The sequence below is a fragment of the Rhipicephalus sanguineus genome, chromosome 1 (assembly GCF_013339695.2).
Source record: "Rhipicephalus sanguineus isolate Rsan-2018 chromosome 1, BIME_Rsan_1.4, whole genome shotgun sequence".
Taxonomy (NCBI): domain Eukaryota; kingdom Metazoa; phylum Arthropoda; class Arachnida; order Ixodida; family Ixodidae; genus Rhipicephalus; species Rhipicephalus sanguineus.
In genome coordinates this window covers 225,983,865-226,010,819 of record NC_051176.1, presented here as the reverse complement: position 1 = coordinate 226,010,819, position 26,955 = coordinate 225,983,865, and the positions used below count along the sequence as shown (strand labels likewise).

The 26,955-nt window shown below is 46.7% G+C and overlaps 1 protein-coding gene across 1 annotated transcript in view; it reads right to left on the bottom strand.

Moving 5' to 3' along the window:
• Positions 1-1,629: 1,629 nt before the first annotated feature.
• Positions 1,630-26,955, bottom strand: part of LOC119373437 (Na(+)/H(+) exchanger protein 2) — a 177,913-nt gene continuing 152,587 nt past the window's right edge. Inside the window, exons 2-11 of the mRNA XM_037643463.2 lie at positions 20,026-20,486; positions 18,154-18,410; positions 17,328-17,545; positions 14,820-15,022; positions 14,134-14,223; positions 13,961-14,034; positions 12,902-13,295; positions 10,725-10,935; positions 9,040-9,225; positions 1,630-7,171 (exon numbers count right to left, since the gene is read on the bottom strand). Coding sequence (XP_037499391.1) covers positions 6,627-7,171; positions 9,040-9,225; positions 10,725-10,935; positions 12,902-13,295; positions 13,961-14,034; positions 14,134-14,223; positions 14,820-15,022; positions 17,328-17,545; positions 18,154-18,410; positions 20,026-20,486 — 2,639 coding nt within the window. The 3' untranslated portion in view covers positions 1,630-6,626. The remainder of the gene's footprint in view (positions 7,172-9,039; positions 9,226-10,724; positions 10,936-12,901; positions 13,296-13,960; positions 14,035-14,133; positions 14,224-14,819; positions 15,023-17,327; positions 17,546-18,153; positions 18,411-20,025; positions 20,487-26,955) is intronic.

Sequence of the window (26,955 nt, the reverse complement as noted above, 5' to 3'; positions counted from 1 at the left end):
AAGCAATTGCGCAGTTTTGGGTAGAATTGTAAATCGAACCAACGGAATTCACATGGTGTGCTACATGAACTGACGAACTAACGCTTTCAGTTCATCAGCACTTCACCCGAGCCATTGTTCTATGGAATGATCTTCCCGATAATATTGCATCCATCAGTAACCACCAATCATTTCTTGATCAATTGCTGAAACATTTTCCGAAATAGTATCAAGTTGACATCATTCTTTTCTAATTCGCGAAGTTTTCATGCATTCTTTCTTTCGCGCTCTCGTGCGCGTGTGCGTGTGTGTGTGTCAGACAACTAGAAGAGGAAATGCTGAAGAGAAAAGAGGAAGAGGAAATTGAAGAGGAAATGCTGTTTCTCTTATTGAAAATGTTTTGCACTGTATTTTCTGCAGATTTTTTGCCCTGTGTAATAATTTCTCATTAACTGCGCTGTAAAATTTTATCCATTTATTTCCCTGTATTTATTGATGTTTTTTTCTCTTATATTCACTTTGTACTTGTCCCCGTACTCAAGCCCTATTAGGTTCTGTAAGGTGTCATGAACGAATAAATAAATAAATAAATAAATAAATAAATAAATAAATAAATAAATAAATAAATAAATAAATAAATAAAAGGCGAGTACAGCAGCGTGCTTGTGTGATAAGCATCTGGATCCGACTTTGACTGTTGGTTGCGTAACTAATTGTGGCATATATTGTAAATAATCTTTTTTCAACACCTGCCACAACATAGACTTGAAAAGCAAGGATCTAGTTCATTCGTAGAATCGGAAGTCGCTTTGGCAGAATGATGGTGTACCTATCTATATCCAGAGGGTATAATTTCCGAGGCAGAGGCCAGGGGGCTGCGATACGTATATAGGAGGCCATAGAAACTTTGGAAGTTACAAGAACAGCTCCCAGAAGCATAAAAGTTTTCGAGAAAACAGGGCTGCATTTTTATGTTTCAAAACACACGATTAGTTGACACTGGAATTGAGGTTTTTTTGTTTTTTTTTTTCTGCGGAAAAGTGACATTCAACTTAAGTACACTCGGAGTAAGCCCCGACCTTTGAAGGAAGTTAGCGTGGATGACTCCTTCACTGACGCTGCTTTCGTGGCTGGAACTCTCGATTACCAATGTAGAATTATTGCGTTTTTCAATATAAAATGTGCAGGAACCTTCATTAGGTACAAGGCAAATACGAAGACTCCCTAAGTGACCGCGTTTGGCAGCCGCCGTACGCCTGCTCTTGCAGCACGGGGAAACCAATGTTTGTGATTCACGTGGGGCGTCGCTGTCCAGCATGTAACGTTCGCCTGGTTCATTCAGGGTGTGCATGTGAGGCTGGTATAACAAAGGGCTGTGTTCTTAGCTTTTTATTTAAATTTTGTTTGCCGGTGGTATAGCCCGCACATATGCCGTCACACGTGTGATGAAGTCGCTTCAAGGCACCTCCTGCTTTTAGCGATGGCAACCTCATTGAGATGGTTTCGTGTGCCTTTACTTACCAACGTTGCTTGGCCTATACGAATGCAAAACACACTCAAAGTGCAGAAGCGCACACATTCTGTGGCAACGCTTCGTTCGACAAAACCTCCATCTTTCTTGCAATTAATGAGAACAATTGAACTCTGCCGTTTCATAACAACAGTTTATTTCCTTCGCATCGTGTCGTAGTAGACATGGCAAACCAGAAACATGTTTGGAATGTTTTTGTACGTGTTTTGAGTGTTTTGATGCACCTTTAACAAGACAACAAGAGTCCATTGCGAGGATGTCATGACACCGTTCATGTTCCCAAATCGTGTGCTGTTTTCTCTTTTAATTTTTGAAGCACATAAGCTTGACGCATAGGATGATTATTGGCTGTTTGCCCATGTTAACTGTGCCTGACGCTAAGCATTACGGAGAATACAGTTTCGCCAGAGGAAGCTAGCTTGATCTGCAGAGCTAATGAGCGTCGTTTCTCTATCACGTCCCTGTTGATCTTGCATGCGGTCGCAATAAATACAACAATACAAAGGAAAAAGAAACAAACTATGCTTTACTTTTCTATGTACATGCATTGTTATATGTGCTTATGACCTCTGCAGTAGAAGAAGAAGAAGAAAGAAGACGGACTTGAATTCACATATCGACGCAATGAAAATTAAACACCTAAGCAGAAAAAAAAAAGAGAACTTAACGTGATACGATTCGGTGCAGTATGCTATTACTCGAAAAAGTTGGTGGGTGATTTCGCGCTCTCGTCACAGTAAACATAGTCGAACTGGCTTGTCGTACGAGAGTCGCTGTCCTTGACTTGACCTTGCCGAGAATAACAGCACGGCAGCCAGCTACTCAGACACGTAAACAACCACTACACAACTCACAAACGTGCACTTTCATTTCAATGAAACAGTCAGGAGGACGAATGGTTGTTCTGCTCGTGCTCGAAACAATGATAATGCAGACAGTGTAAGGAAGGAGGGACTCAAGGCAAAAAAACGGCACTCGTTTCTCTGCCAGGGAGAGCAAAACAAATAGCTGATTTCAGATCTCAGTGGAAAGGATGTTCTAGGAACTTCGTTACGTGACGGCTACTACATGCACACGAAGAGTGGCGCGCCGCAGTCATGCAGTTTAGCTGTATGAAGCTTTCTCATCCGCTTGCTCGCGCATGGATGCATTGACTAAGATGCAAGCTGAAAATATAACGAGGGTGTGATTGTCGCACGGGCGCTCCCAATTGACAGACGCTAAGCGCACTGGCCTGACAGTTAATAGGCGCGCTCTATGGAACTGTATGACGCCACTTAGACCAAAATATACGTTTCTCTGCTCTCACTATAGGGCGGCCTTTTTGCTTCCGCAAGAGTGCTTGGCGTTTTCATAAACGTCAGTATGAAAGCGTCGCGGCATATCACTGAGGCCGTTTGTGTGTAGGCCGCAGAGCTCGGTTCGTTATCATTATGCATCATTAAAGGAACGCTTGTGTGGGCTATTCACTGTAAGCAGCAACACATGTGCGGTGAAAATATCAGCGAAAGTCTGGAATGAAGTTTTCGGTCGCAACAGCGATAAACGCGACGAATTTTCTGTTAGCACTGAAGATTGCCGTTTCTCCCCGTCTGCAAGCCAAATATGCCGGAGTTGTTGGTAAAGACGGTCACAGCGCAGTGTTCGGCCCTCTCTGTGCACCAACGGCTAAAGAGCTCAGGTTTTCATCAGTGGACGCAGAATAATCAGGGCAACGAGAAAACAGCGAAAAGGCATCAAGGTTATGCAATACGCAGAAGCTCGGTGTCTACCCTCCAGAATGGTCCCATGAAGCACCGCGGCACGTTTTGCCATTTGTGGTTTAACGAACGGTCTTACCCTGCGCACAGTATGCTTAATGATATAGATAGGCTTATCCGGCGCGTCTAAGCATTACGGCCAAGAGAGGCACCGGAGAAAGCGTCCTTACATTCAAATAGCTGACGATGGACACAGGTGAAAAGAAGTCTCTCACAACGTACTCATACGGGTTGTATATACTACCAACTTGCTAAGCTGTTCATTTAACTTCATAGCCGTTATGAGCAAAGGTATTCTGTTTCGTCTAGCTCGTGTTGGGTTACGAAGCAGACAGTGATCCCTAATTCACCCAATTTTACTACGAATACCGCACTAACCTGCGAGCTTCGAGAAAAGTTTTCTCGTTTTTTTTTCGATAATTCCTGGCTGTGTTCTCTTTACGTCATTGCGCATGTTTAATTAAGTAATAATTAATTTTGCCCCGATAGCAGGCGTAGTCATGTTTGAAACGGCGACAGACAACTACAAGAAAGTATGGAAGCGCGAAGCTAATTTCTTCGGCTTTCTGACCCGAGTTTTTTTCCTGAGCTTAGAAAAAAAAAAGAGGTGGGGTGGGGATAGATAAAAGGCGTAGCAGATTTTGACCACTGTCGGAGGGCAGCGAGAGAGAGAACGTTCCTAACTCAGTTCAATGCCCAAACTGTCTTTCCAAGAAGGCGACGCGACTAGTAGAGGCATTGATACTTTTCATCGGGAAGGTAATCGTAGGATGTCGGGGAGACGAGGACGGCTTACGGTAAAATGTCAAGGCTATGTGCAGCGCTACTTTGCCAGCGATAGGCGCCACCGCTCAAAGACCTCGTTACTCAAGCGACTACACAAGCGCGTGACTAGGAAGGCTCCGCTCAGCACGCGGCACTGCACCTTTAAACTCTTAAAAAGTGCAAACACAGCTGTGTACACATGTACAGACTTCGATGCACACCGCACTAGTAAATAAGCCTCAGGCTTTACTCATTCACATTATACTATGCGACCAAGGGCTGAAGAGTGACATAGTTAGCACTGGCACGATAAGTTACGTCGCGCTTTACCGGTGAATTCACGGGAACTTGCTCGTAAGGTTTTTTTTTTTTAGAAGCTGTTCATCACTCATTTAAGGATAAAGAACGGAATTGCCCCACGCTGTTTAAGCTGCGTGGCTGTAACCTGAGCTTGATCCCAAGTCCAGTCAGGTAAGACACAAATTTTCTCGTACGTCTTCTCTGAAATAATATTTCAGCTGAAACTAAGAACATACTTATAGCCTCTAACGACAATGTGTATGTTTTTACACACTCTTAGGTCCACCGAAAAAAAAGGGAGTATACATTTGATATAGGCTGGGCGTGAAATGTAGATACAATCTTTTCCTTCGTAGGGTCTAGCACGACTCAGTTCAGCACAATCAGTTTATAAAGCCGCGCGTAACGTAAACAAATTACAAGAACCAAACCATCCTCCTACACCATGTGCCGCAGTGCGTACGGCCGCTACTCACCGTGTCCCAGTGCTCAGTGCTTACGCTAAAGCGATTACACTACCGGACATAAGAGCACTCGCCAGAGTTCACTCTTGAGCTGTTCAGCTCCTATGCAGAGATGGTAATAACTGTCGATGTCACTTGGATCTTGCGCGCCAATGGCGGCGCCTTCAAGGCTAATAAATCTGAATAAAAGTAAACTAACGACTAAGTTTAACATGGATTCTTACGTCCTTGATGTCATCGCAGTAACGGCGGCGACATGATATATATGCGTGCCGCAGGTCGCTATGTCTAAATACAAGGAGAACAGGGAAACGGATTCGTTCTCGCTTTTCTATGTCACACTACCTGAACGTTACTGGTGGAGTACAATGGAATGCTACGTTCCTTAGGACATGTAATCTACTGTTACCTGGAAACATTGTCACCCATACACTGGTGCGGGAATATTAAGAACAAACTATGATGGTAAGACATCTGGAAAACTTCGGGTCTGACAATACATGTATACTACAAGGTAGCGAAACTTGGCAAGTTCGATTTATTTCTTGAAGTGGTGCCGGATTGTACTTGTTTGCCACAACAGCATTGTTTGCCTTAGGCCATGAAGTAACGAGCGCAACAAGTTTTTGGACCGCGACGTGTGCTCTAAAAGAAGAACTTTCTTGGCGTATGGACATCTATCAATATATTGGGAAGGTAAACTAAGCGGCACCAACCCTGCATCGCTCCCGCGGTAAGCCACAGCATAAGCTTCTACAAGCTAGGAAGTGTTTGGGAAAGAAGTACGCGATAAATGCGGCATGCTCCGTTGTTTTACACATCTGAAACATCTCAGGAAGCGCAAGGCTCATCATGATTATCAGAGGACGCGCTCAAGTTCCCACTGCCTGACCATTCTCCACCAAGACTATAGCGAAGCTATTTCACTTGCAGTCTGATTACTGCGTCTGTTCTTCCTGAGTGTCAAGACCTCCCACTGAACAACATTTCTGTCAAAGTGCTTTACTCAAGCAATCAAGCAGGTTATCTATGTAGCACTGAGAAAACCTGCACTGCGTACTTTCCGGCCTCTGGAGCCTTCTCATGGCCATTGACCATTTCTGTGCGGCATGGTTTGCCACCTGCTGTAAGCACGCATTTGTTTGTGCTCGTATGTACAAAGCTAAAAGGAAAGAGCACACCTCCTCTTAAATGCACATCTATCAGAGATCCCGCGTGTTCTCGTAAGCTGGCAACGGCAGCTGTTCTTACAAATCGCGTGGCGCCACACGCGAAAGAAAAGAAACATTGATTTCAGCGGTATGACACAGCATAAAATTATTTGTGAAAAGTGTCACTTTTTGTCACATTTGACATTTCGTACGCCGCTGCTTTAAACCATGACAAAGGACAACGAAAACGGCTTTCGTAAAACCTTGTGGGGGGATTCTTGTCCCACATGATCCATGCAAAAGAATTATGAAAGCCAGTTATTCAATACGGCTAGAATAAATCCCACATCTGGATCTGGTAGCTGTACGTACACCCAGGCTAAAACAGCAATATAGAAGACGCACACGAAGTGTGCTTATATATCAGTTCTCTGTGCCAATGCTTCATACGAATGAAGAGACATCGTCATCATGAACATTGTAGTTTGCCATGGGAGGGGTCTGTCGAATGCTAACCTTCTCACTGGTATAGCCGAGCACAGGTTGTCACGCACGGATAGAAGCACAGTCGTCATCCGCTGTTTCTCACCATTGGGCCACCACAGCAAGACACCTTGTCCATCAGGGTTGCCTGTGGTGGCCACGGGTCACAGGAACATCAACAACTCCGTCCACATCACAGCCGCACATGCCTCGAGCCACCGCTCTCAGAATCGTCGCTCTCTAAGTCAATGACTGTCTCTTCCCAACGAGAAGTCGGAGCTAGCGGTTCTGTCGACGTTGTAGAGGGCGGGCCTTCTTCGTCGCCTCCTTCAGCGCCTTCTCCCTGCGATGGCGCCTGTGCGAGCTCGGCACCGAGCTCCGACGGGGCGCCGGCGATTTCCGGAGAAGGGCTGTCTTGGTCCTCCTCGGTCACCTCTTCCATCGGGGCGGCCGGCGCGCCCGATGACTTGAGTTGGAACACCTCGAAGACATCCGGAGTTGAGCGCTTGTGGCGGTCCAGCCGACCGAGAATCGTGGACGTGGGTGACTGGTAGGCGATGTACTCGCGATTGTCGATCCATGACGGGAACTCCCGCTGGCGGACGCCGCCGTCACCGCTGCCGCAGCGGGCGCGCACTCCCGCCGCGTCAGGCACGTCGTCGCGCTTCCAGGGGAGGGTGGTCTCGGTCTCCGTCAGGGCCTCCGCTTCGGGAGGTGGCGAATACGATCGCGGAGAGCCTGCGCAGAAGTGACCGCGCACAGTTACGGCTGTGCAACATCAACAGACCCATTGCAGAGCTGGTCGAGTTTCTTGTTTAACTTTTACTGTTTGAGCAGAAACATTCTCAAATTCTTTGTACAACGCTACTAATCATTCCGCAGTGCAAGCCGTGAGAATGCGTGCAGCTCGAGCAGCTCTTAAAGGCACTGAAGGTTTCAGCTTGTGACTATATGTTATATGTGACAGTGAGAAGTTTTTACGCCACGTGTTAAACGTTATACGCCCGTAGTTTATACGATGCTTCCCAGCAATCAGGAGCTAAATTGTTTCGTGGATTTTAGCTCAGTGCCTCGCGTATAATCCACTGCTTCAATGTGAAATGCCCAGAAGCATAGTGATGAGACGTCGTTGAACAGGGAACGTCACTGGAGCCAACGTTTCGACAAGTGTACTTGTCCTCGTCAAGGCAGCAACTATAGAAATATATAGTGCAACATAGTAGCGCTTATAGTGCAGCAGAGATAAGCGACGTGCAAACTACTCAAGGAAATTAGCAGTGCATATGTACGCAAGCAACACTCTGCAGTCTCGTCCCCCAAACCGTCAAATAGCGGACTCTGACAGCAGCTTGACATTTCCTACCAAAGGCGCATAGGAGTGAAAATTATCCTCAAACGACGATAAATATTTATAGAAAAATTAGAAAGGAAAAGAAAAATGGGCGTGATGAGCACCAGTGAATTCCTTATGTGCGTGAAGTAAATAAATTCTCTGCAATAGCGAAGCAGTTGACACCCGCGTTGTGGCAGCAGCTGATCGTAATATTTTTTAAGTGCCAGAAAGTGATTTACAAAGCTTCCGCACTAACATACTTTCAATTCAAAGGGAATACTTTCACATTTACAATAGTTAAAACTCGTAGGACGATTACTTGTTTGAAGGTCCACTGCAACCAAATTTTTGGCCCCGTATCAAACATAATTTGAAATAGTGTACATTTACACAGGAGCTTCCGTACGAAAAAAACAGACAAACAAACAAAGACGGTATTACCGCTCGCCAGAAGCGCGTACACATGACCGCGTACACATGACCGAGTACGCGTGGATCCTCGACACGACCTCAGAGGTTTTGAGGCGTCCGCGGCTGTACGCGACACGCTAAAAAAAAAAAAAAAATCTAGGAGTGTACAGTCGCGCTCAATATGAGTTGCAACATGCTGCCCGTGGCCAAAGCGGCGCCAACACTACACGGTGGCGCCGACGTAGAAAACAGTAGATGACGTAAAGATTGTTTCGACCACTGGTATTTCCAAAACCAATTTCACCTTTGTCGGTGTTACAGTATAGATTTGGGGCCCCTTCAATAATAACCACCGTGTTGCAACTCATATTGAGCGCCACTGTACGTGCTGGGACTTTCGCCATATGCGTTCACGCATCATTTGCTTAGTGGCATCTAAAAAATTCGACATTTGCCACTCCTAAGCCTTCACGATTGCTACAATTGCATTACTACTCATTTGCAATCAATGCAGCCTAAGTGAAAGTTCGTTGCAGTTCACCTTAATGCGACCGGGTTGTTGGAGGAGAGAGATGCACTCTGTTCACTATATATATGTAGTCGCTGCAATATCGCGACATGTTTGTGTGTCATGTGACATGTGTGATGAGCCACAGTAACAAAACAACAGGCATTCAGGAAGAGAATCACTTGGCCAGACTGCCAGGCCAAACCTGCTAGTAACCTCCATCTCTACCATTACCATATTAGAAGCCACCTCGCTCATATGCTTCCGTTGCATGAGAGCGTTGGAAGGGAATGCAACACACCATCTCGCCTAGCGTTTCCATTTTTCGTAAGGATCCTGGTCCCACGGACTGACCTTTGAGCGCCGTTTCGTCTCTGGGACGGGCCACGAAGACGATGCCTTCATCGTCCCCGGCTTGCTGCAGGCTCGAGTTTACCTCGGGCTTCGACGTCCCATTGCCCGGCGCCGTAACCTTGTGGGAGTCGATGTTTAACGAGCAGTCGCCGTTCATCGGAAGACTGAAGCGAAGCTGCGGTTTATCTGAAAGAGAACAGCTTGTTTTAAACATGGTTACGCTGAATGTTTGCTGCTCGGACACCTTCGAGATCGAAGTAGGCATACTGCCTAACATGGCAAGAACGTATAAATTTGTTCCACAAGCGAGGCAAGGTTTACATTGATAGCTCCTGCTACGCGAACGCCGGGAAGAAGAAAAAAGCCCCTAATTCTTTTTCATTGTACAAAACTATCACTTCTTTTGGCTCTTGACTGCAGCTATTTTTAAAATCCACATTATCTTCTCCCTATCAGCCATTCTTCCTTTGCATACATCATTCGTCAGCCACACCAAACCCACCTTCCTTGTACGCCTGCCACTTTTTCCACCTATATACTGGTAAATTACGGGATGGGAAATTACGTGTTCCGACCTGTCAAAAATATGCTCCTTAGCTATGTTTTGCACTTAGGAGTGCGCTGACTTGCTGTGTGGTACATAATTATGCATCTCGGACGCTCAGCCCTTTCTATTCAACTTTGATTTCTCAGTAAGAGAGCCTGGCAATTTATAAACAGAAAACTGCATTTTTGGCAACACTGGCATATGGGTAGCCATAAACTATAGCGTGTGAGGCAAAATGAATTGTCTTCTGCAGTTATGCAGCCATGGGGCGTTTGACAAAAAGATGTCATCCACTTGGTTATTGGCCTTTATAATCAGAAGTACTTATCCGGTCATTATCCGGCTATCACTTACATGCAATATCTGATCTAGAAGAACGTAATGCGCATTAAATGCATATGCACTTGATGATTAATATACATTAAATAGGGGCAATAACAAAGGGCGACACAAAGAGCGCCTAAAGTGCTTGCGTTTGGTGATCATTCCTCTTCAGTTCTTGCTTAGTATCAAGTGCACAATACCAACTAGGCATCTGGCACCGAATTCACAAAACTTCTCTTTCGTAAGTGCATTTTCCCATTTGTCAGTCGGCTTCGCTAATGATATGTCCCGCATAGGGATTGGCTGAAATATTCTCTTACAAAAATTTTTAGCGTAAGACATTTTTGTGACTACGGGCCCTGATGGTACGCAGTTGGAAAGAAAACTCTGCCGCTCTCTCGCCATCTTGACTAAGTAAGGCATGCAGCGGCCGTTGCAATTACTGTAATTGACATTGCTGTTACACAGGTGCACATTTTAGTGGGAGGTTATTCAATCTAAAGAACTATGAAATTGATAACATGTAGCGTCGCTGTTGCGAATGTTAACGTGACCGAGGCATTATTCAATGTGCCATTTTGGCGCTCTGCGCCAGAAGCCGACGCTTGCCACTCAACTCTACGTGCGTTTAGAGGTAGCAGTTTGATACTGACTAAACAAGGTCTGTATTGAGGTCGTGCGGCGTCGGTTGCATGGCAGTTTGCATCTGTCTGTATCTCAAAGGCCCCCCAGAAAACCACGCCAGTTGCTCACTGAAACTTTTGCATCGTCGCAGTTCTTGCGAATCTCGTCTTTTGAGAGTCGAACCACACACCTCCATTAGGAATCTTGCGAGGTTCGTGCACGTGTCGGCACGTGAGCGGAGCCCCATCGTTGCCATCGTGGCGCGGCAGGCGGCCGTTACGGGCCTTGCGCATGCGTCGTCTCTCTTCTCCCAAGAAGGTGCGGATTTGCATGCGCATGTGATGGTGGAAGGGCGGGTGGTCCTCAGTTCCGTCCACACGGTCCCTGTACAGCCGCTTGACCTGCGAACGCCGCCGGCATGAGACTCCTTTCGCGAACTCGCACCACCCAGTCGTGCAGTGGGAGACAAATGGAAAGTGAGGGAACGTTCCGCACGGCACACATCGACAACAGTTTGCGCGAGTGACGAACACATTCGACATGAGCCGCTGAGTGTCAGAGAATCACCGCAGCAATATTTGCTTCATATGCTCGTCGTGACTATGCGTATAGGTAATAGTTATGCAAGTCAGCGATACGATCAGCGGTGTTCTGATTTACCTGAGAAGGATCCGTTGAATTGGTTTAGGAGGGTTTTGCACGGGCCAGTCACAGAGTATCAAGGCGCCATGCCAGTACATTAGGCGAAGTCGCAATACTCTAGCACTTAAAACTGTCAGGAAAAAAAAATACGAAAATATTGCAACGGTAATTGCCATATAACCCGTGCATGCTAAATGCAATGATGAGCTGAAGTCTGAGGCTGCTGCAAGGGAAAGGAGACGTTACATGCATACATTCAGCCCGTGTGTAGCTGTATAAGCGCCGGTTCAGCTCCCGCAAGAAGCTTTTACGAAGCGTTGATGTCTTTCGTCGCGTCTGTTACTCGTGCCCTGCTCTGTTCTCGGTTGGCACTTAGACCGTATTCAAGAGCCTTTAACTAATCATTTTGTTTCGCTGCACACGGGTGATGTTGTCATTGCCGTGTTGTGTAGCACTTCAGAACGTATGAAACGCATTAACGAGCCTTTAATTACTCCTTTTGCACCACAGCACATGACGGGCGCGTGAAATTGAAAAACAGGGGAACTCCTAGGATATGACTGCAAGCACTATATTCAACTGACAGCGCTGTTTGAATGCTTGCGAGACTATAATACTGCTTGAACAGTGTAGCTCCCATTTTTTGAAGTTCTCATGATTCATCACATTATACTAGATCCCCGGTTCAGGATAGACAAGTCTGCCGAATGTCCGCATGAATAACGGTTGCCTTTTCTCGTTTCTTCGCTTTGTCTGGCATTGGGGTACGTGCAATATTTAACAATTAACCTAACTAACTAACTAACTAACTAACTAACTAACTAACTAACTAACTAACTAACTAACTAACTAACTAACTAACTAACTAACTAACTAACTAACTAACTAACTAACTAACTAACTAACTCACTCACTCACTCACTCACTCACTCACTCACTCACTCACTCACTCACTCACTCACTCACTCACTCACTCACTCACTCACTCACTCACTCACTCACTCACTCACTCACTCGATTAGTCCTATCTGCTCACAGTTTTAACGCTGCGCCCTTGCTGATTCAGAAAAACATCGACACTTTATATTATATTACAAACGTCAAAAAAGAAAGCCTTGAGACAGCAGCGTTATCACATTCACGTATTTGTACGAACACTAGCCGAATTCGAGGCCAGCATACATGTCTACAGATAGTTTCGGAAGCCTGTCAATTGCAGTCTCGGTTTGAAACACATTTTTTTTTTCGCCTGAACAACGTAATTATATAAAATGATGATGGATTTCTAAAGTACGAGGCGTATGTTAAACCTTCCCAACTCCTTCTCTTATTTCGAGGAATCATGCTTGAGCTCAGAAAGCTCCCGTGACGTCAGTAAAGAAGAGTATCAGGAATACTTTTGTTACTGATAATTCATGTTCAAATCAAAGCGGATTAGCATAGCGTGTTTTCAAGCCGCAGAGTTTCCTCCACTTGAGATGCAGTCATATCTCAACAGTTCACTTTTCACATGATGTCCTCGGTGCCCGCGAAAAGCGAGCTCAAAACTGGTTTTTAGTGCCTAGCAGTACTGAGTTTTATATTACGCATATAAAAGCACATTTTGGTCACACATACCCAGGTGAAAGTATCGTCTCTACATACATTAACTGAAATTAACTTCTGAAACGTTTCCCTAGGAACTCCTGTCTCTGTTCGTGTCCACGTCAGACGGAGGTCGCTCACCTTCCTGGATGGCTTGAACATTGAGTCGGACAGTATGTGGTGTAGCTGGGCGTCTGCGTAGTCCTTGCTGCTGGGCGAATACTGCAGCTCGTTCATGTCGAAGTTGAGCACGGTGGCCGACCGGTCGACCGGGAGGTCGAGCTCGCGCAGCGTGTCGCCGCTGGCCGACGCGGCACCCTTGCTCAGGTTGGTCTGTGTGTAGCTTCGGAAGAGTGAAGCTAATGACACGCCATTTTCACCATTCATTACAGGCACCAGGCTGTTGTTGTTCTTCAGCAAGTTCATTGCGTCGGCAAGGTTCAGCTTGGAGTAGGTTTCGATGATCTTAGGTTCACGTATACTGTGGTCCTTGAGCAGCATCGGCCTCAGAAAACGATTGTTGTAGTACTTGAATCTGCGCGACAGTCAACATGCGCTATGAGCCAACAAGCCAATCGACACTGGACACTGGGCACACGCTACTCGACGAATAACAGGCCGCTATTCGCACGCCAAGCAGAAGGAACAACACGTCCTTCAAAGCAGAATGAACAACGCGTGCAGGGTTCTGGCAATCAATGTATAGTTACATATAGAATACTTTAAACAGATCTTGCAGATAGATCGCGAATGAAGGCACGAATTATTGGAGCAAATAAATAAAAGAATGGGAAGAGGGCGGATTTAAAGACATGACGCCTGTTTGTGTATACATACAAGATTATACGTGGTTTGTTGAGCGTAGTTATTTTCACGACTATAAGATTGCGACACAATAGCTTGCTGAGTGTCGATACCTTGTATGGCGGTTTTTTGTCGCCACTAAAGCTGATAAATTTATATGCCCCAATACCTGCCTCCGTGCACAAAACTCGGCGCTATTATGAAGGTGGGCAAATTACCACGAAACTTTCTTAATAATGTTAACTGGTCAACACGGGAAATCAAAAACAATACATGGCTTTGTAAGATAGTGACTGCAGTGTAAATGGCGAATATTTGCTTATAAGCATGAGCACAACTGCGTGTGCATAAAGAATGCATTTGATGATGCTGCGTTGGTTTGCAAGCCGAACTTACTTGTCTCGTATTTTGTAGTTGCCCATGAACTGCCCCGTCACGTCTTCCAGGCCAGCCATTAAGTGGTCCATTAACTGCAATATGACGGTAGTGCACCTTTCGTTAGCACACAAAACTGAGCACTGGGTAGCTATCGTGCTCGTGACTGTAAAAATGTAGCGTATGATGCTTACCCTTGTGTGCAGCCTCTCGTTCATTGACATCTGGCCCTTGACACTCCGTGGTACATTGAGCAGGCGCACTAGAGGCCCAATTGTCATCCCCTACAATAAGAAGAAAACACGTTTGGCCTTTCCTCTACCGCATTTCTCCCTTATATTACGAAGACAGCATAGTCGCATAATGGGGCAACACTCGACATTTTACTTCTGAAATAAAATGCCGAAAATGGATTTGACTTTAATGAACTTCCGGCATAAATTCTGCTGAGTTATAGTAATAACATTATAATTGTTGGGGTTTAACGTCCCAAAACCACGATATGATAACGAGAGACGCCGTAGTGGAGGGCTCCGGAGATTTCGACCACCTGAGGTTCTTTAACGTGCACCTAAATCTAAGCACACGGGCCTCAAGCATTTTCGCCTCCATCGAAAATGCGGCCGCCGCGGTCGGGATTCGATCCCGCGACCAGCGGGTCAGCAGTCGAGCGCCACAGCCACCGTGGCGGGTAAAAAAAATTCTGCTGAGTTAAGAGAGAGTTAATAGCATGTCGCTGTTTTGTTCCTCCTTGGTCACGTTCCTTTCAAGGCTTGTATACCACTGCTACAAGTTATTTTGACTCCTCTCCCCCTTCCTTTCACCTCCGTGGCGGGTTCTACGAATCGTGGCAGTGTGGGGCCCACCAAAGGTGCCTCACCTGGACGAACACGGTGAAGTAGATGACTGCTATGGTGGTCGTCACGAGCATCTTCTTTGTCGGTATGACGTCTTCGTTGACAACCAGCACTAGGGCGAAGGCCACGGCTCCCCGGAGGCCTCCGTACGCCATGATGAACTGATCCACTTTGTTGAGTGTATGTACGCGGAACCGGTTGATGGGCCACGTCAGCAGAACCACTCCTGCACAAAAGGGGCTCAGTGAGACGCGTTGTCGGGAATGTAGGTGCACAGTTTATGGACTGACGGTAAGGCAGCGCCAAAGGAGAAAAGGCACGTTACAAAACGGGCACATTTCAGCCAAACTGCGACGTATTGTCTATCTTGCCCTTGTCTCATTTGCAGCTATTTTCCAATTAAACGCGACGTACACAAAAAATGCGGCGTCTTGTCATGTCCACATCTGGTCTGGTAATATGCTTAGGCTTGTGCCAGCACAAACGTGCAAGGTTGCTTGTCTCGAACGGCGCACATGTTGTAGCTAAGAAAATACTGAGCATCACCAAATTTTTCGCGGCCCAGCTGTTTATACACTATGTCGGATGCATATTAACGCAGCCGCCGACGGCGTGCTTGCCCGAAAAAGGAAACAAGCAGATTCACGCTCTAGTTGTCACGAACGTCAACTGAAATCGAAAGTGAGCTGGGTGCGAATGTAGGCATCAAGAAAAGGAGAAACAGCTCGTGCTTACTGAAGCGTATAGCTGGATTCTTCACAAGCTTCTCATTCCATTCAAATTTTAACGGTTCAACAGCATTGCGGAGACAGTGCGCTAGATACGACTACACGACAGTTAAAGAACAAAGTAAAAGTACCGCGCTTTGAAGCCGAAAACAAGTGTCTTGAATTTGTCGTTGGCTTCTTCAGATCAAGGAGAAAAGTGTGTCCTTGACACCTTTCGCGGCCGTCCCAGTCATACCTCTCTCCGAGAACGGAGCTCAGCCTCGACCTGTACTATCATTTTCTTGTTCAACAAGTGTCATCGTAAGAAAGGACCCAGAGTTCCTAATCCTAATACCTGTGATGATTCGGCGTTTGTGTGTTTCACAGTGATCTGGTTCGCCGCTGGCTTCTACTGCACAAATCAAAATAAGAGGAAAATAACAAATACGAGGGGTATTCATAAGAAGGCCCGTTTGGCAGCGAAGAAAAAATATTTTCGGGAATAAAAGTTTCTTATGGCGGTTTTAGCTTCGCACAGACCTTCATTTTTCTTCAGAATTGCGGTAACTTCCGAGCACTTTTCGCAACGCTGTACTAGTTTTTAAATCCACCTGCATTGAAGTTCGTGTTTCTCATAGCCCGATTCCCTAGGGACGTTAAACCCCGTAAACTAACATTGAATTGCGCCGCCTGGGAATGGAACCAATTGACAACAGGGGACTTGAAACTTTTTTTTTATGCATTGGTGAAGAAGAGTGGCACCACTGCATTGACTTTCATTTAGTTTTTGCGTTAGTATAGATTATATATTGAACTTTCCTGGCCTCTTTTGTTCATACCGTTCCGAAAACGGTCGTTCGCTTGACATTCTTTACTCTCTGTGTTGTTCGTTAAGAATTTTCGGTACCCGTTTTGCATACAATTAGCAATATCTGGGATTTTGTGTTACAGCCGAGTAAATAGTGGAGGCGTCCAACGGATGGAAATATCAGTAAGAACACTTATCGTCAGTCATTGATCAAATTGCAGATCTTGCTTCACTTATTGAATGGTTTCAACGGCGTGGATACTTGGCGTGCCACTCCGCTTCTCACCATGCATGTTTCTGTTGCCAGTTTTGAAGACTTGACATCATTGCATAAGGTTTCCTTCACTCATTGTTGTAAGCCTGTAAACTAGACAACTCTCGATGAATTTTGGCACCTGGTGATCCTTTCGCACAAAGAAATCGAATCACAGCACGCACTCGGCAACTGGCGGGAGTGGCGAATTCCTCGTCGTCTGCATTCACCGAAAAGCTAACTGCTGGATCCCAACAATAACCCAACTGCCTGCTGAAGTAACCGGTAGCTAGCCCTGCATGTGTACAACTTCGTTTTTACTCTCCAACACTTAAATATGGTCAAATCGTCAAACGGCCTTTTCATTCTGAATATGTCTCGTGTTTTATTAGCTTGGGAGGCAGAAAGTTATGTGGGCAGATACGATGAATAAGTTTGCGGAGATAACGTGGCCGCAGCAAGCACAAGACCGGGTTAATTGGAGAAGCTCGAAAGTGGCCTTTGTCCTGCAGTGGGCATAGCCAGGCTGATGATGATGCGATATGCTGAAACGTTCTGCGCATGTTAGAAATCTTGTGTCAACGGTTTTGTAGCATCCGCGTGTATTCCATTTTAGGCAAGATCGCATCTATTCTTGGCAAAAAAAAGTAAAAAGCGGACAAAAAAGAGCGAGGGCACCAAAAAAAAAAACGATTATTGAAATTTTCATCAATATTTTTGTCAAGCGCAATAAAGTAGATGAGCCCTGGAAGAAGTGTCTTACCGACAGAACGAAAGACGGTGATGAAGACTATGGTGAGGATGACGAACCAAGTGTTCCATCTGTGGATGTCGTTGACGGTCGATACACCGAGGAACATAAATATGATCGTCTCCGAGCAGTTGGCTAACATCTTCATTCCATATTTCAGCGTGGTGTGAGACTTCTGAGAGATGTTCTCCTCGACATAGTTTTTCATTGTCAGGCCACAGAAGGTCAACCTGCGCACGTACAAAAAACAAATTGAAGCGACAATCGAGAAATCCCGGTTCCCTTATAGCTTTGCTAAGCATTTCGAAATCTTAATGCAGTCTGACGACGCATGCTTCACCATGTGGCAACCCTGTAAGCTTTCGTTCTTCCTGTTTGGCATTCGTACACCCAGAGCAAATATCTAGATTAGTTACGGACACTCCTGGAAAATGACACCCTGGTAGCTCGGATTTGACCAGCCGGCACACATTCGATAAACATCATATTTGCAGTATCACTCTAGACGAGCGCTGCAATGACGAATAAAGCACAACCGGGTTAACGCACTGTTCAATGGCTTTCCTTAACTATATAGATGCTCAGCAGACGCTGTTCGCAGGATAAACCCAGAGGCAGGAAGTGAACATTAGCGCGGTGTTTGGGCGCGCTCCTTTTGTCCCGTGCTTGTTTTCTTACCCCCCTCTTCGTAGTATACGTTGCTCAAACTACGAAGCGCAACATGCGCGCATGGATCCTAGGCACAATAACTCTCACTGTTCGCTACACTTCCCGAATAACGCACGCTAAGATGTGTGAGGTGTGAGGGTTCTAAGGGAAGCGTGGAACGGGGACTCACGCGAGGATTCCGGACAAGTGGAACAGTTCGGCGCTGAGGTAGGACAGGTAGCCCAGGATGAAGACGAACAGGGGCTCGATGGCGCGCACGTGGTGCGTGAAGCGTGACACGAAGGCAGCCACCAGGCCCCAGAGGATGCCGACGGCCGTGCCACCCAGCGCCACCACGAAGAAGGAGGCCACGCCATACACGTAGTCAGTCGGTATTATGTTCTCCGTGCCCATGTCCGTGTAGCCCTCGAACATGCGGTACAGCACCTGCGCACATACATCCCACGGCCCCGGTTTATCGTCTCGTGCCGATACCAGAGAAAATGGTCACACCATGCGTTGGCTAACCGATACACGTTGTAGTTATAATACACGGCCACACATGGCATTTATAAAGCTCTAAGAGGATTACCTGCATTCCAAGTACCGGCACAGCCGGCACTTGAACATAACTGTCGGGATTTCGCGGCAGTGTCTTCTCGTGTGACAGTGTATAACCACCAAACTGTAAATCTATAGAGGTGACGCCAGCTGATCAAAGGTCATATAAGTAGTGCGCACATGTCATATGCAGTTTCTATGATGAACATTTAAGTACGAATTTCTCTCGCACTGCTTGATGGCTATGGCGACATTTCCTGCATGCAGTAAAAATATAAAGCTAATAGTTTCCCTACATCAGTTATCTTCACGAGTTTTGGGGGAGAACTCCAGACCCGCAAAAATGCAGCGTTCACAAAAGGAGGCAATTCCCATGATTACCGCTGTGATTGCGATGCACGTATTAAGCCCATTATCTGAAGCGTGAAAATGTTGGTTATAACCAACTAATACCTTTCGCTTTTCGTAAGAACTTCATGGAACTAATAAAAAGATACAAGTAATAGTTGAAGAACCTTGCTGATATAGAAGAAAATGTTGTCCCTTTTAATACTGGAAAAAAGATCGGTGGTCCACACTCTGTCTACGTACTATATATGAAGAACTTTTGATACATTGCGCCTAATGTCTGAAAAGAACACCGGGGCTGTAAGAGATCAAGCTTAATAGAGGGCTCCGGGTTAGTTTTGACCACCAGTGGTTTCTAAACGTGCGCCTAAATATATGAGCGCGAACCGAACCCGCGACCTCCTCCTGCTCATGAGCAAATCGCGATAGCCACTCAACTCAGCCACTGCTGCTGTTCAATGCTCTGAAGAGAAGGAGGACAAGAAGGAAAGGCACGAAAGTTAAATAGACTTTGTGCGGTACGTTACCCTTCACGAAAGTTCTCATTGAGGTTTTACACTGCTTATTATTTGTGTTATTTTGCAGAATTCGTGACAGCCTTAGTTATCTTGGTTCTCCACCAGTTAGCCATCGTATCAAGTTCAAGCCATTGTTGCCGTTCTCAAAGGCATCAAACTTGCTTGCACAAACGGCTTTAGCAGTGACTGGTTACAACCTGTGTCGAATAAGGGGCCTCTTTCTCTCTCTCTCTCTCTCCATTTATGTACATTTCTGTCTCGCCCACTATCTCCTTCTGCAGTACCAGTACACGGCAGCCAACTGAACATTACATTTTGGTTGACCTCCCTTCCGTGGCTTTCTCCATTTTTTTCTTCTTTCTAGCTATCTCACTGGCAGTTGCTTCAGTAGTGAAAGCCGTGAGCGCACGAAAAAAAAAGCACTTCCATTAAGTGTTAGTGCATTAAGCTCACGAATTAACAGTTTCAACTTATACGAGAAAAGTTCCGGCGACACGTATAATCAATACTGAAACGTGTAATTACAGTCGGGTAGATAACCACGCTTGCCACTTCTCTCCCAATGGGAAAAGCGTGTAAGAGAGGTTCCCGGGGGATTTATCGCTATATGGCTTGGACGTGCAGCTCTCACTGACCACTGTGACGGCGTCGTTGAGCAGGCTTTCACCGAAGACGAGGATGTATAGGACGTCGTTGACGTGGATCTCCTCGAAGACGGCCAGCACGGCCACCGGGTCAACGGCCGAGATGATGGAGCTGAAGAGCAGTGCGTCCAGAAGGGGCACGGACGTGCCGTACAGGCCGGTCAGGCCCACCGCCCACAGGCAGAGGCCGATGGTAAGCGCGTTCCACACAGTGCCCAACACGGCGTACGTCATGATCGACCCCAGGTTGTCGAAGAAAGAGCGGTTGGGCATGTAGTAGCCGGCGTCCAGCACGATGGGCGGCAACATGAACAGGAAGAACACGTCCGGCGTCAGTGGCCCCACTGACGTCAGGCCCGTGTAGAAGAGCAACAGCCCGATCACCACACCGATCACGATCAGAATACAGCTCTCGGGGCAGATCAGGTGCAACTTGGGTGTCACATGGAAACCTGCGACAAGAGAAACATCACCACGCATGTAAAGGTTGTTGCCAGAGAATACACCGTCGGAGAATGTCCTAGGTGGACATCGTAGTTCACACCACAAAATAATGTTGAATTCTTGAAAATTTCATGTACTTGCTGTCCTCGGTTACTATCATACTTGTTTCATTCATTTATTTTCCCTAGTAAACGTGTTCATGCACTCCGTTTAACGGATTTCGGAAAGGACGCGGTTCCTCAGCTAACGTACTCACGTTTTCCCGGTTTCTTAAAGTCATGCGATTCTTTTTCTGGGATTCATCAGTGATGGAGGAGAGCGGATGGTCTTATGCAACGTTACGCCTCCCATTATACAATCTCAGAAGAAAAGAGTAGTCTAGCTTACTCTTTCTGGTGAGTATTGACTGGTAACATGTACAACTCTTTTTAAAGATATACGTTAACTCCCTTAGGATATCATTATACTCTCTTTGGAGCGTCGTGGGAGGCGCGACCCTCCAAAAGAGAGCTAACGTGTATCCTTAGAGTTATACATGTGAGGAGTCAGGACTCACCAGGAGTAGTAACAGGGGCTCTTTTTTTTTCTCTTTAGAATGCAGAACGTGAACAAAACGCAGCCTGTGTAAGGAGGAGGCAATTTATTGAACTGTACAGACACTTTCACCATCGAGTCCTTTCCCGTGATTTTGTTTCACACGCCGTTTACACCACAGAATAAATGCCAGGCATGCTACAGCGTCTGTCCAATATAATCCGAAGGAGTCTACGTACTGCACAGGTGCGTCATACTAGTGTCAAGCATCAAAATGCAGTTGCCATTGTCTCTCACAGAGACGTACTACATTACAACCATTGGCGCTGAGCTGTGCTTCCACCAGGGTTGCAGAAGACAGCGCCATCCTTCCTAATTCATCAAGAACCAGTATATTACAGCCAGCATTATTTACAGGCACTGGTTAATTAGGAGTAATTATCGCAATAGAGGTCACGCAAAAGCCATTTCAAGGAGAAGTAGCCCATAAATAGCAGCTAATTAAAAGGCGATTTTCGAAATATTCAGAAACCTTTACAGCAAGCTCTAGATTGGATAGCGTCGCCTGACTGCAAATTTGACAGCTCTCAGCTTTCTTCTTTCCTGAAAATCAGGGATGATCTTTTTTATTATTATTTATTTTTCCCTGTGTGCATGATATCAGTTCGGTGGTAATCCGGTTGAGTGCTTTCGGTGGGAAATATGGGGTCACGCCGGTTATCGGTGCACCCACAGCGGTGCTCGCACTCGTATCGGTTTCCGCGGTCTTGGCGGTCCCCCTCCCGACGACTATAAAAGCGAAACGCGGTCAAGCCCGAGAGGTGGCGCGGCCCAAGGTGCACTCCGCGCACGAAGCCATCACTATGACCCGCACGGCATGGAATGAGTTCGGAACCAGAGGAGTCTCCGGGACGCCGTTTTCTGAATGTCGAAAGAAACGCGGAAGCGCGACAACGTTTACAAATTCACCGGGCCGATAAGAACAAGCTCCGATTGCCCGCATGTGTCGTGCACTCGTGGCACTCATTATGTGCGCGCAGTTTCCTTTTCTTCTTTTCCGTATTATCGCCCATGCCGCATTCAAGAAGCACGTTTTCGTGTTACGCGTTCATCACAGGTGGGCAGGTTAATGGAAACACGAGGCGGATAAACTTTTCAATTTGAAGTACACGATAGCATGCATGCGGACGTCCTCATATCATAAATGCACAAAATGTGGCTAAATATCCGAGGCAGCCCCCGCCGGGAGTTTTGAAATTGGTACTCAATTGCTCAATCACTCACAGAGAATTCGAACGTCCCCATCGTGCCGAAGAGTGGGGAAGGGGACAGGGGGGGGGGGGGGGGGGGCATTATTACTGTCATTCGCCAAAAGTGAAACAAACGTACACTTGCAAAACTTCAAGAATTGAAATTTAGGCGAGTTTGTAGGGATTCATACTTGAACAAGTAGCGCAATAGGAACAGGAAGGAACAGAACAGGAACACAAGAACGAACAGGAAGACCCGACGAGCGCTAACTTCAAAGTAAAGTTTATTCCCAGAAATCAACGCCTATTTATCAATCAACACTGATCCCTAAACTACATCAACATGCACAATTAGCAAGCAAGCACAAATGAGAAGGGTAGTTATCAAATGACAAGAATATCCCTTATTATGACGAATATATACGAGTGATGGCGTGAGAATATTGCCTTTAAGTTTTTCTTTCTGGACATTTTCACCGATAAATTCATGCTCGACCGACGCTTAGTAAACAGTGCCTTTCTGAAGATCGCAGAGAAGCCATTCAACCGCTAGAGCAAAACGAGGTTGGCTAAATAGACACTTCTAGGTATACTGGCGGGCGCCACCGTTTAAAAAACACTCAAAGCCTGGCAAAAAAAAACAAAAAAAGAAAAGAAAAAAAGAAGAAAGTAAAACATGATTAGCTACACGGTTTCGGCCAGTAAAAACGTCGCTCGCTAGCGCATTGACATCAGTACGGCTTCCGAACCGTGGTGATGACGCTCTTCAAGGCGCGACTTTCCAGTGGAAGACGCGGGGCTTCTATATGTCTCGGTATGCGATTCGTGAACTTCGAGCCATACATTTCACTCGTGGGATTTCTCTTATATCCGCGTATAAGAGATTTTATTCATCTTCCTCATTCGTGATGTCTTTGTTCCATCTATATAACTATATGGAGCATTCATAAACATTTTTTTATGAAACGGTAATTGTCAACGAGAACGATGCTTTCGTCAAGGCCACTGTACTGCGAAATAAAATTGAAGAGCATCAAGCGAACGTTGTTGTTTCTTGTCACTACCCCAAACCGCAGCTACGGTAACTTCTTTCCCATAAGGTGTTGTGTGACGTACAAGATGAAGATTGTTCATTTTGAAGACAAACTAACGGAGAAGCGCGCCATATCTACCTTTCGCGTCCCCACAACCACTACGTTCATGAAACTTAGCTGTTGCTGACCTAGCTGATGTAGTGGTTCACGCACGTGAGACGCGCGTCAATGACGAGGGAAAAAGTCGAGTTGTGATTGGGCACGTCCGGCGACTTTCGAAGGCCGATCAGTGAAGGGAAAAAAAGTGTGGGTGAAAAAAATGTGTGTGTGTGTGTGTGTGTGTGTGTGTGTGTGTGTGTGTGTGTGTGTGTGCGTGTGCGTGCGTGTGCGTGCGTGTGCGTGTGTGTGTGTGTGTGTGTGTGCGTGTGTGCGTGTGTGCGTGTGTGTGTGTGTGTGTGTGTGTGTGTGTGTGTGTGTGTGTGTGTGTGTGTGTGTGTGTGTGTGTGTTGCTCATGTATGCCCCTGTGCGATTCGTTTGAACTGACGACTCCTGCTGATTGCTTTCAGAAACGCCGTAGTGGTACGGTGTGGAACTTCTTGTCTTGCTCGCATAGCTCGCACCTATCTGAACACAGTAAGAGCATCAACAGCCAGCATCAACTGCTTGCCTCCGAACGCCGGACCGCACTGGAAGGCAAACTTCCTAGCTTCACCAGAACCATTCCATCGAAGGCAGTGCGTTCTCTTTATTCCGAGTCACGCACCGGAAGAAGCGAGACGGAACTGCGAAGAGGGTGATTCGGAAACGAGTTGCGCGACGTGATCACGCAACGGGTGACACACGTCTCTCCTTTGCTGGCGTTCGTGTGCAAACTGCGTCACGTTGCTCATAATCCCAAATGAACAGAACAAAACAGCAGCCGGCACCGCCGGCACGTAGTCGATTTCCTTGTCGGCCTCCCTCGCTGTGTTCGCGAACAGCGCCTCGTCGTACTTTGATGTTGCGCAAGCTCGGGTATATTTTGGATGGTGAATTCAATTCCTTCCTTTTTTTCTTTACATGAAAAGGAAATATATTACATTTAGTAGCTTGACGGGGTGAATTATTGCTCCCTCGACACGACGGCAAAGAACACGACAAATTCACAGATTTTGTTGTGTGTGCGTGTGTGGCCCATGCTATCGGAGCGCTTCTTCCCTCGGCAGTGCACGCTCGAAGCACGGAGAAATCAGAGTACAAATGACGGAGCATCGTTGTCTGATTGACGCATCCACTCCACCACGCATATGTGGGAAATGACGTCACACTGCTGGGCGCCTAAATCGTCCAGTACTTACGTGTGAATGGTTCCTAAGCGGGAATAATTAAAAAAAAATTCTAGGGCTTTACGTGCCAAAACCACGATATCGTTATGAGGCACACCGTAGTAAGGGCTCCGGATTGGTTCTGACCATCTGGAGTCTTTTTAACGCACACCTAAATCTGGGTACAAGGGTGTTCTTGCATTTAGCCGCCATATTAGTGCGAACACCATGGCTGGGAATCGTACCCGCGTCCTCGAGCTTAGCAGCACCACACTTTAGGCGCTAAGCTGTCATGGCGGGTCGGGGATAATTCGACTCAACGCTGCGTTTTCAAAACAGGCGGTTGTGATGCGCATTTTCGGCAGGCGCGCATCCACAGCTGTCAAAGTGGCTGCGAAGCGTGCTTCCTTGAAAACAGACAATTAAAAAAAAAAGGAAGGAGAACGGGGAACCATAAAGAAGACTGCTGAAGATCGCGAAACTAAAAGAAAGGGAAAAAAAACTATCTTCGCATGTTTGTCTTAGCCGTGCGTGACGTCGCTGAAAGAAATAAATCGGGAAAGAGGAAACGTTTGGGTAGCTGTCAGTCCTTGCCTCTAAATTCAGTCACGGAGGCGAATACTCGCCCAGGGCTGAAGTACGGCGCCTCATCCGTCGCAACTCCTAGAATAGACGTCAATGGCATGCACGGGAGAATACGCGTGCATTCTGATTTTGGCTCCTAGCGCAAGATGCTGACGTCGTCCGGCGCAAGATGCGACGGACGACGTCAGCTCGCTCGTCCGTCGTGAATGCCAAAGGACACCAACGCACACAGCGGAGATCGCCTATTGCTACTTTTGTGCCGGCACTACCTTCACTACTGCAAGCGCGCACTTTAGCGCGAGTTGCGGCGCAACCTACATGCATCACTTTGCGCGCTCGAGCAGTGCCGTATATTAGCGGTGCCGCAAGGCGACGGATGAGTAAAAGTCGAGAGGTATTCGCTGTCACGCCCAGAGGGAATGCACATTACCCCAGACTGTCTCTTGTTCGTCCGCGTGAGAAACTGCCTAATGAAGGCCATGCCGTTTCAACACTGCGCCCAGTCATTTGTCCGTATACACTGGGCGGGAAGACGTTAAAGCAAATTGCAGGCGCCAAACTGTCGCCTTGCAGTGGCTTCGGAAGGAGTAGGCTAAAAAAACAAAACAAAACAAAAGTTTAAACGAACGGCATTGCGGATTTCTGGGAACTGTGCAGTTCCTGTTCTTTATTTCGTTTTTGATAAACGGCATAGCTGCACAGAGACAACTCTACGCATGTAACCCGTAGCGGCAGTGACCATAACGTGTAAAATGCCGCGCCACGTTTGCATTGGAAGGAAGTCCCTGCGAACGAGGTAGCGGGTAGCGGCGCGTGCTGTATTGCGGCCCCGATTTATCCGCCGTATGGTCGCTCGGGGTACTCTGCGCGTGATTCTGCCCGGCCTCGCCGCCCGCTTGCTGAGCCACTGGTGGTTGTACAAACGTGCGTGTTAGAACAAATTAATTTAGACACGCTAACAAACCTTAGGCAGTAAACGACACGTACATCGTTCAAGAGCCAGTCCATACGAGTAAACGAGAGGCATGAGACATGCATGGAATGACTAGCTCAGGCCACTCACTTGCATTCGGAGAGTCATGACGTAATATGGATAGAAAGTGGCATGGCTTTCAATAACGGCTCCCCAGCAAGGTGCAGCCAGTGGAGCCCACGAACCGCGTCTCATTGAAAGTAATTTTAAACGCCAAAGTTACAAAAATTTTGCGTGTTAATCACATAGGGTCATTTAAGAAGCGTGATCATTTCGGTGGGGGGATGTCACTGCCGTCCAATTTTCTCGAATCGATGTCAAGTCTTCGGAGTGCCGAGTGTAGAGAGAGAGAAACGATGGGGAAAGGTAGGGAGGTTAACCAAGCCCGCGCTCGGTTGACCATCCTAAACGTGGGGAGGGGTAACAGAGAATATAGAAACGAAAAAAAGAAGAGTATGAAAAATGACAAATGGACAGTTAGTGCGAACACACAGAACGAGAACACAGTAGTTAACGAACGTTAGTGAAGTCCAGCTGACTTCAGGAAACCCAATAGGGCTTTTGTGGCCTTGCGCACTTGCGAAAGCGTACGCCAAGGTCCCGGGATCTTGTTTGCCGAAAGTGGTCTTACGTCAAGGTGATGGAGTTTGGCTTCTTCAGCACGTCGTTGAGTTTGGTAGCATGAACAGTGACACGGAATGTGTTCAATCGTCTCTTCAAAGCCGTAAAAGCTGCATGCCGCGCTGTCGGCTATTCCAATGATAAAATAATATGCCGAGTGGAACGACGTACTGGA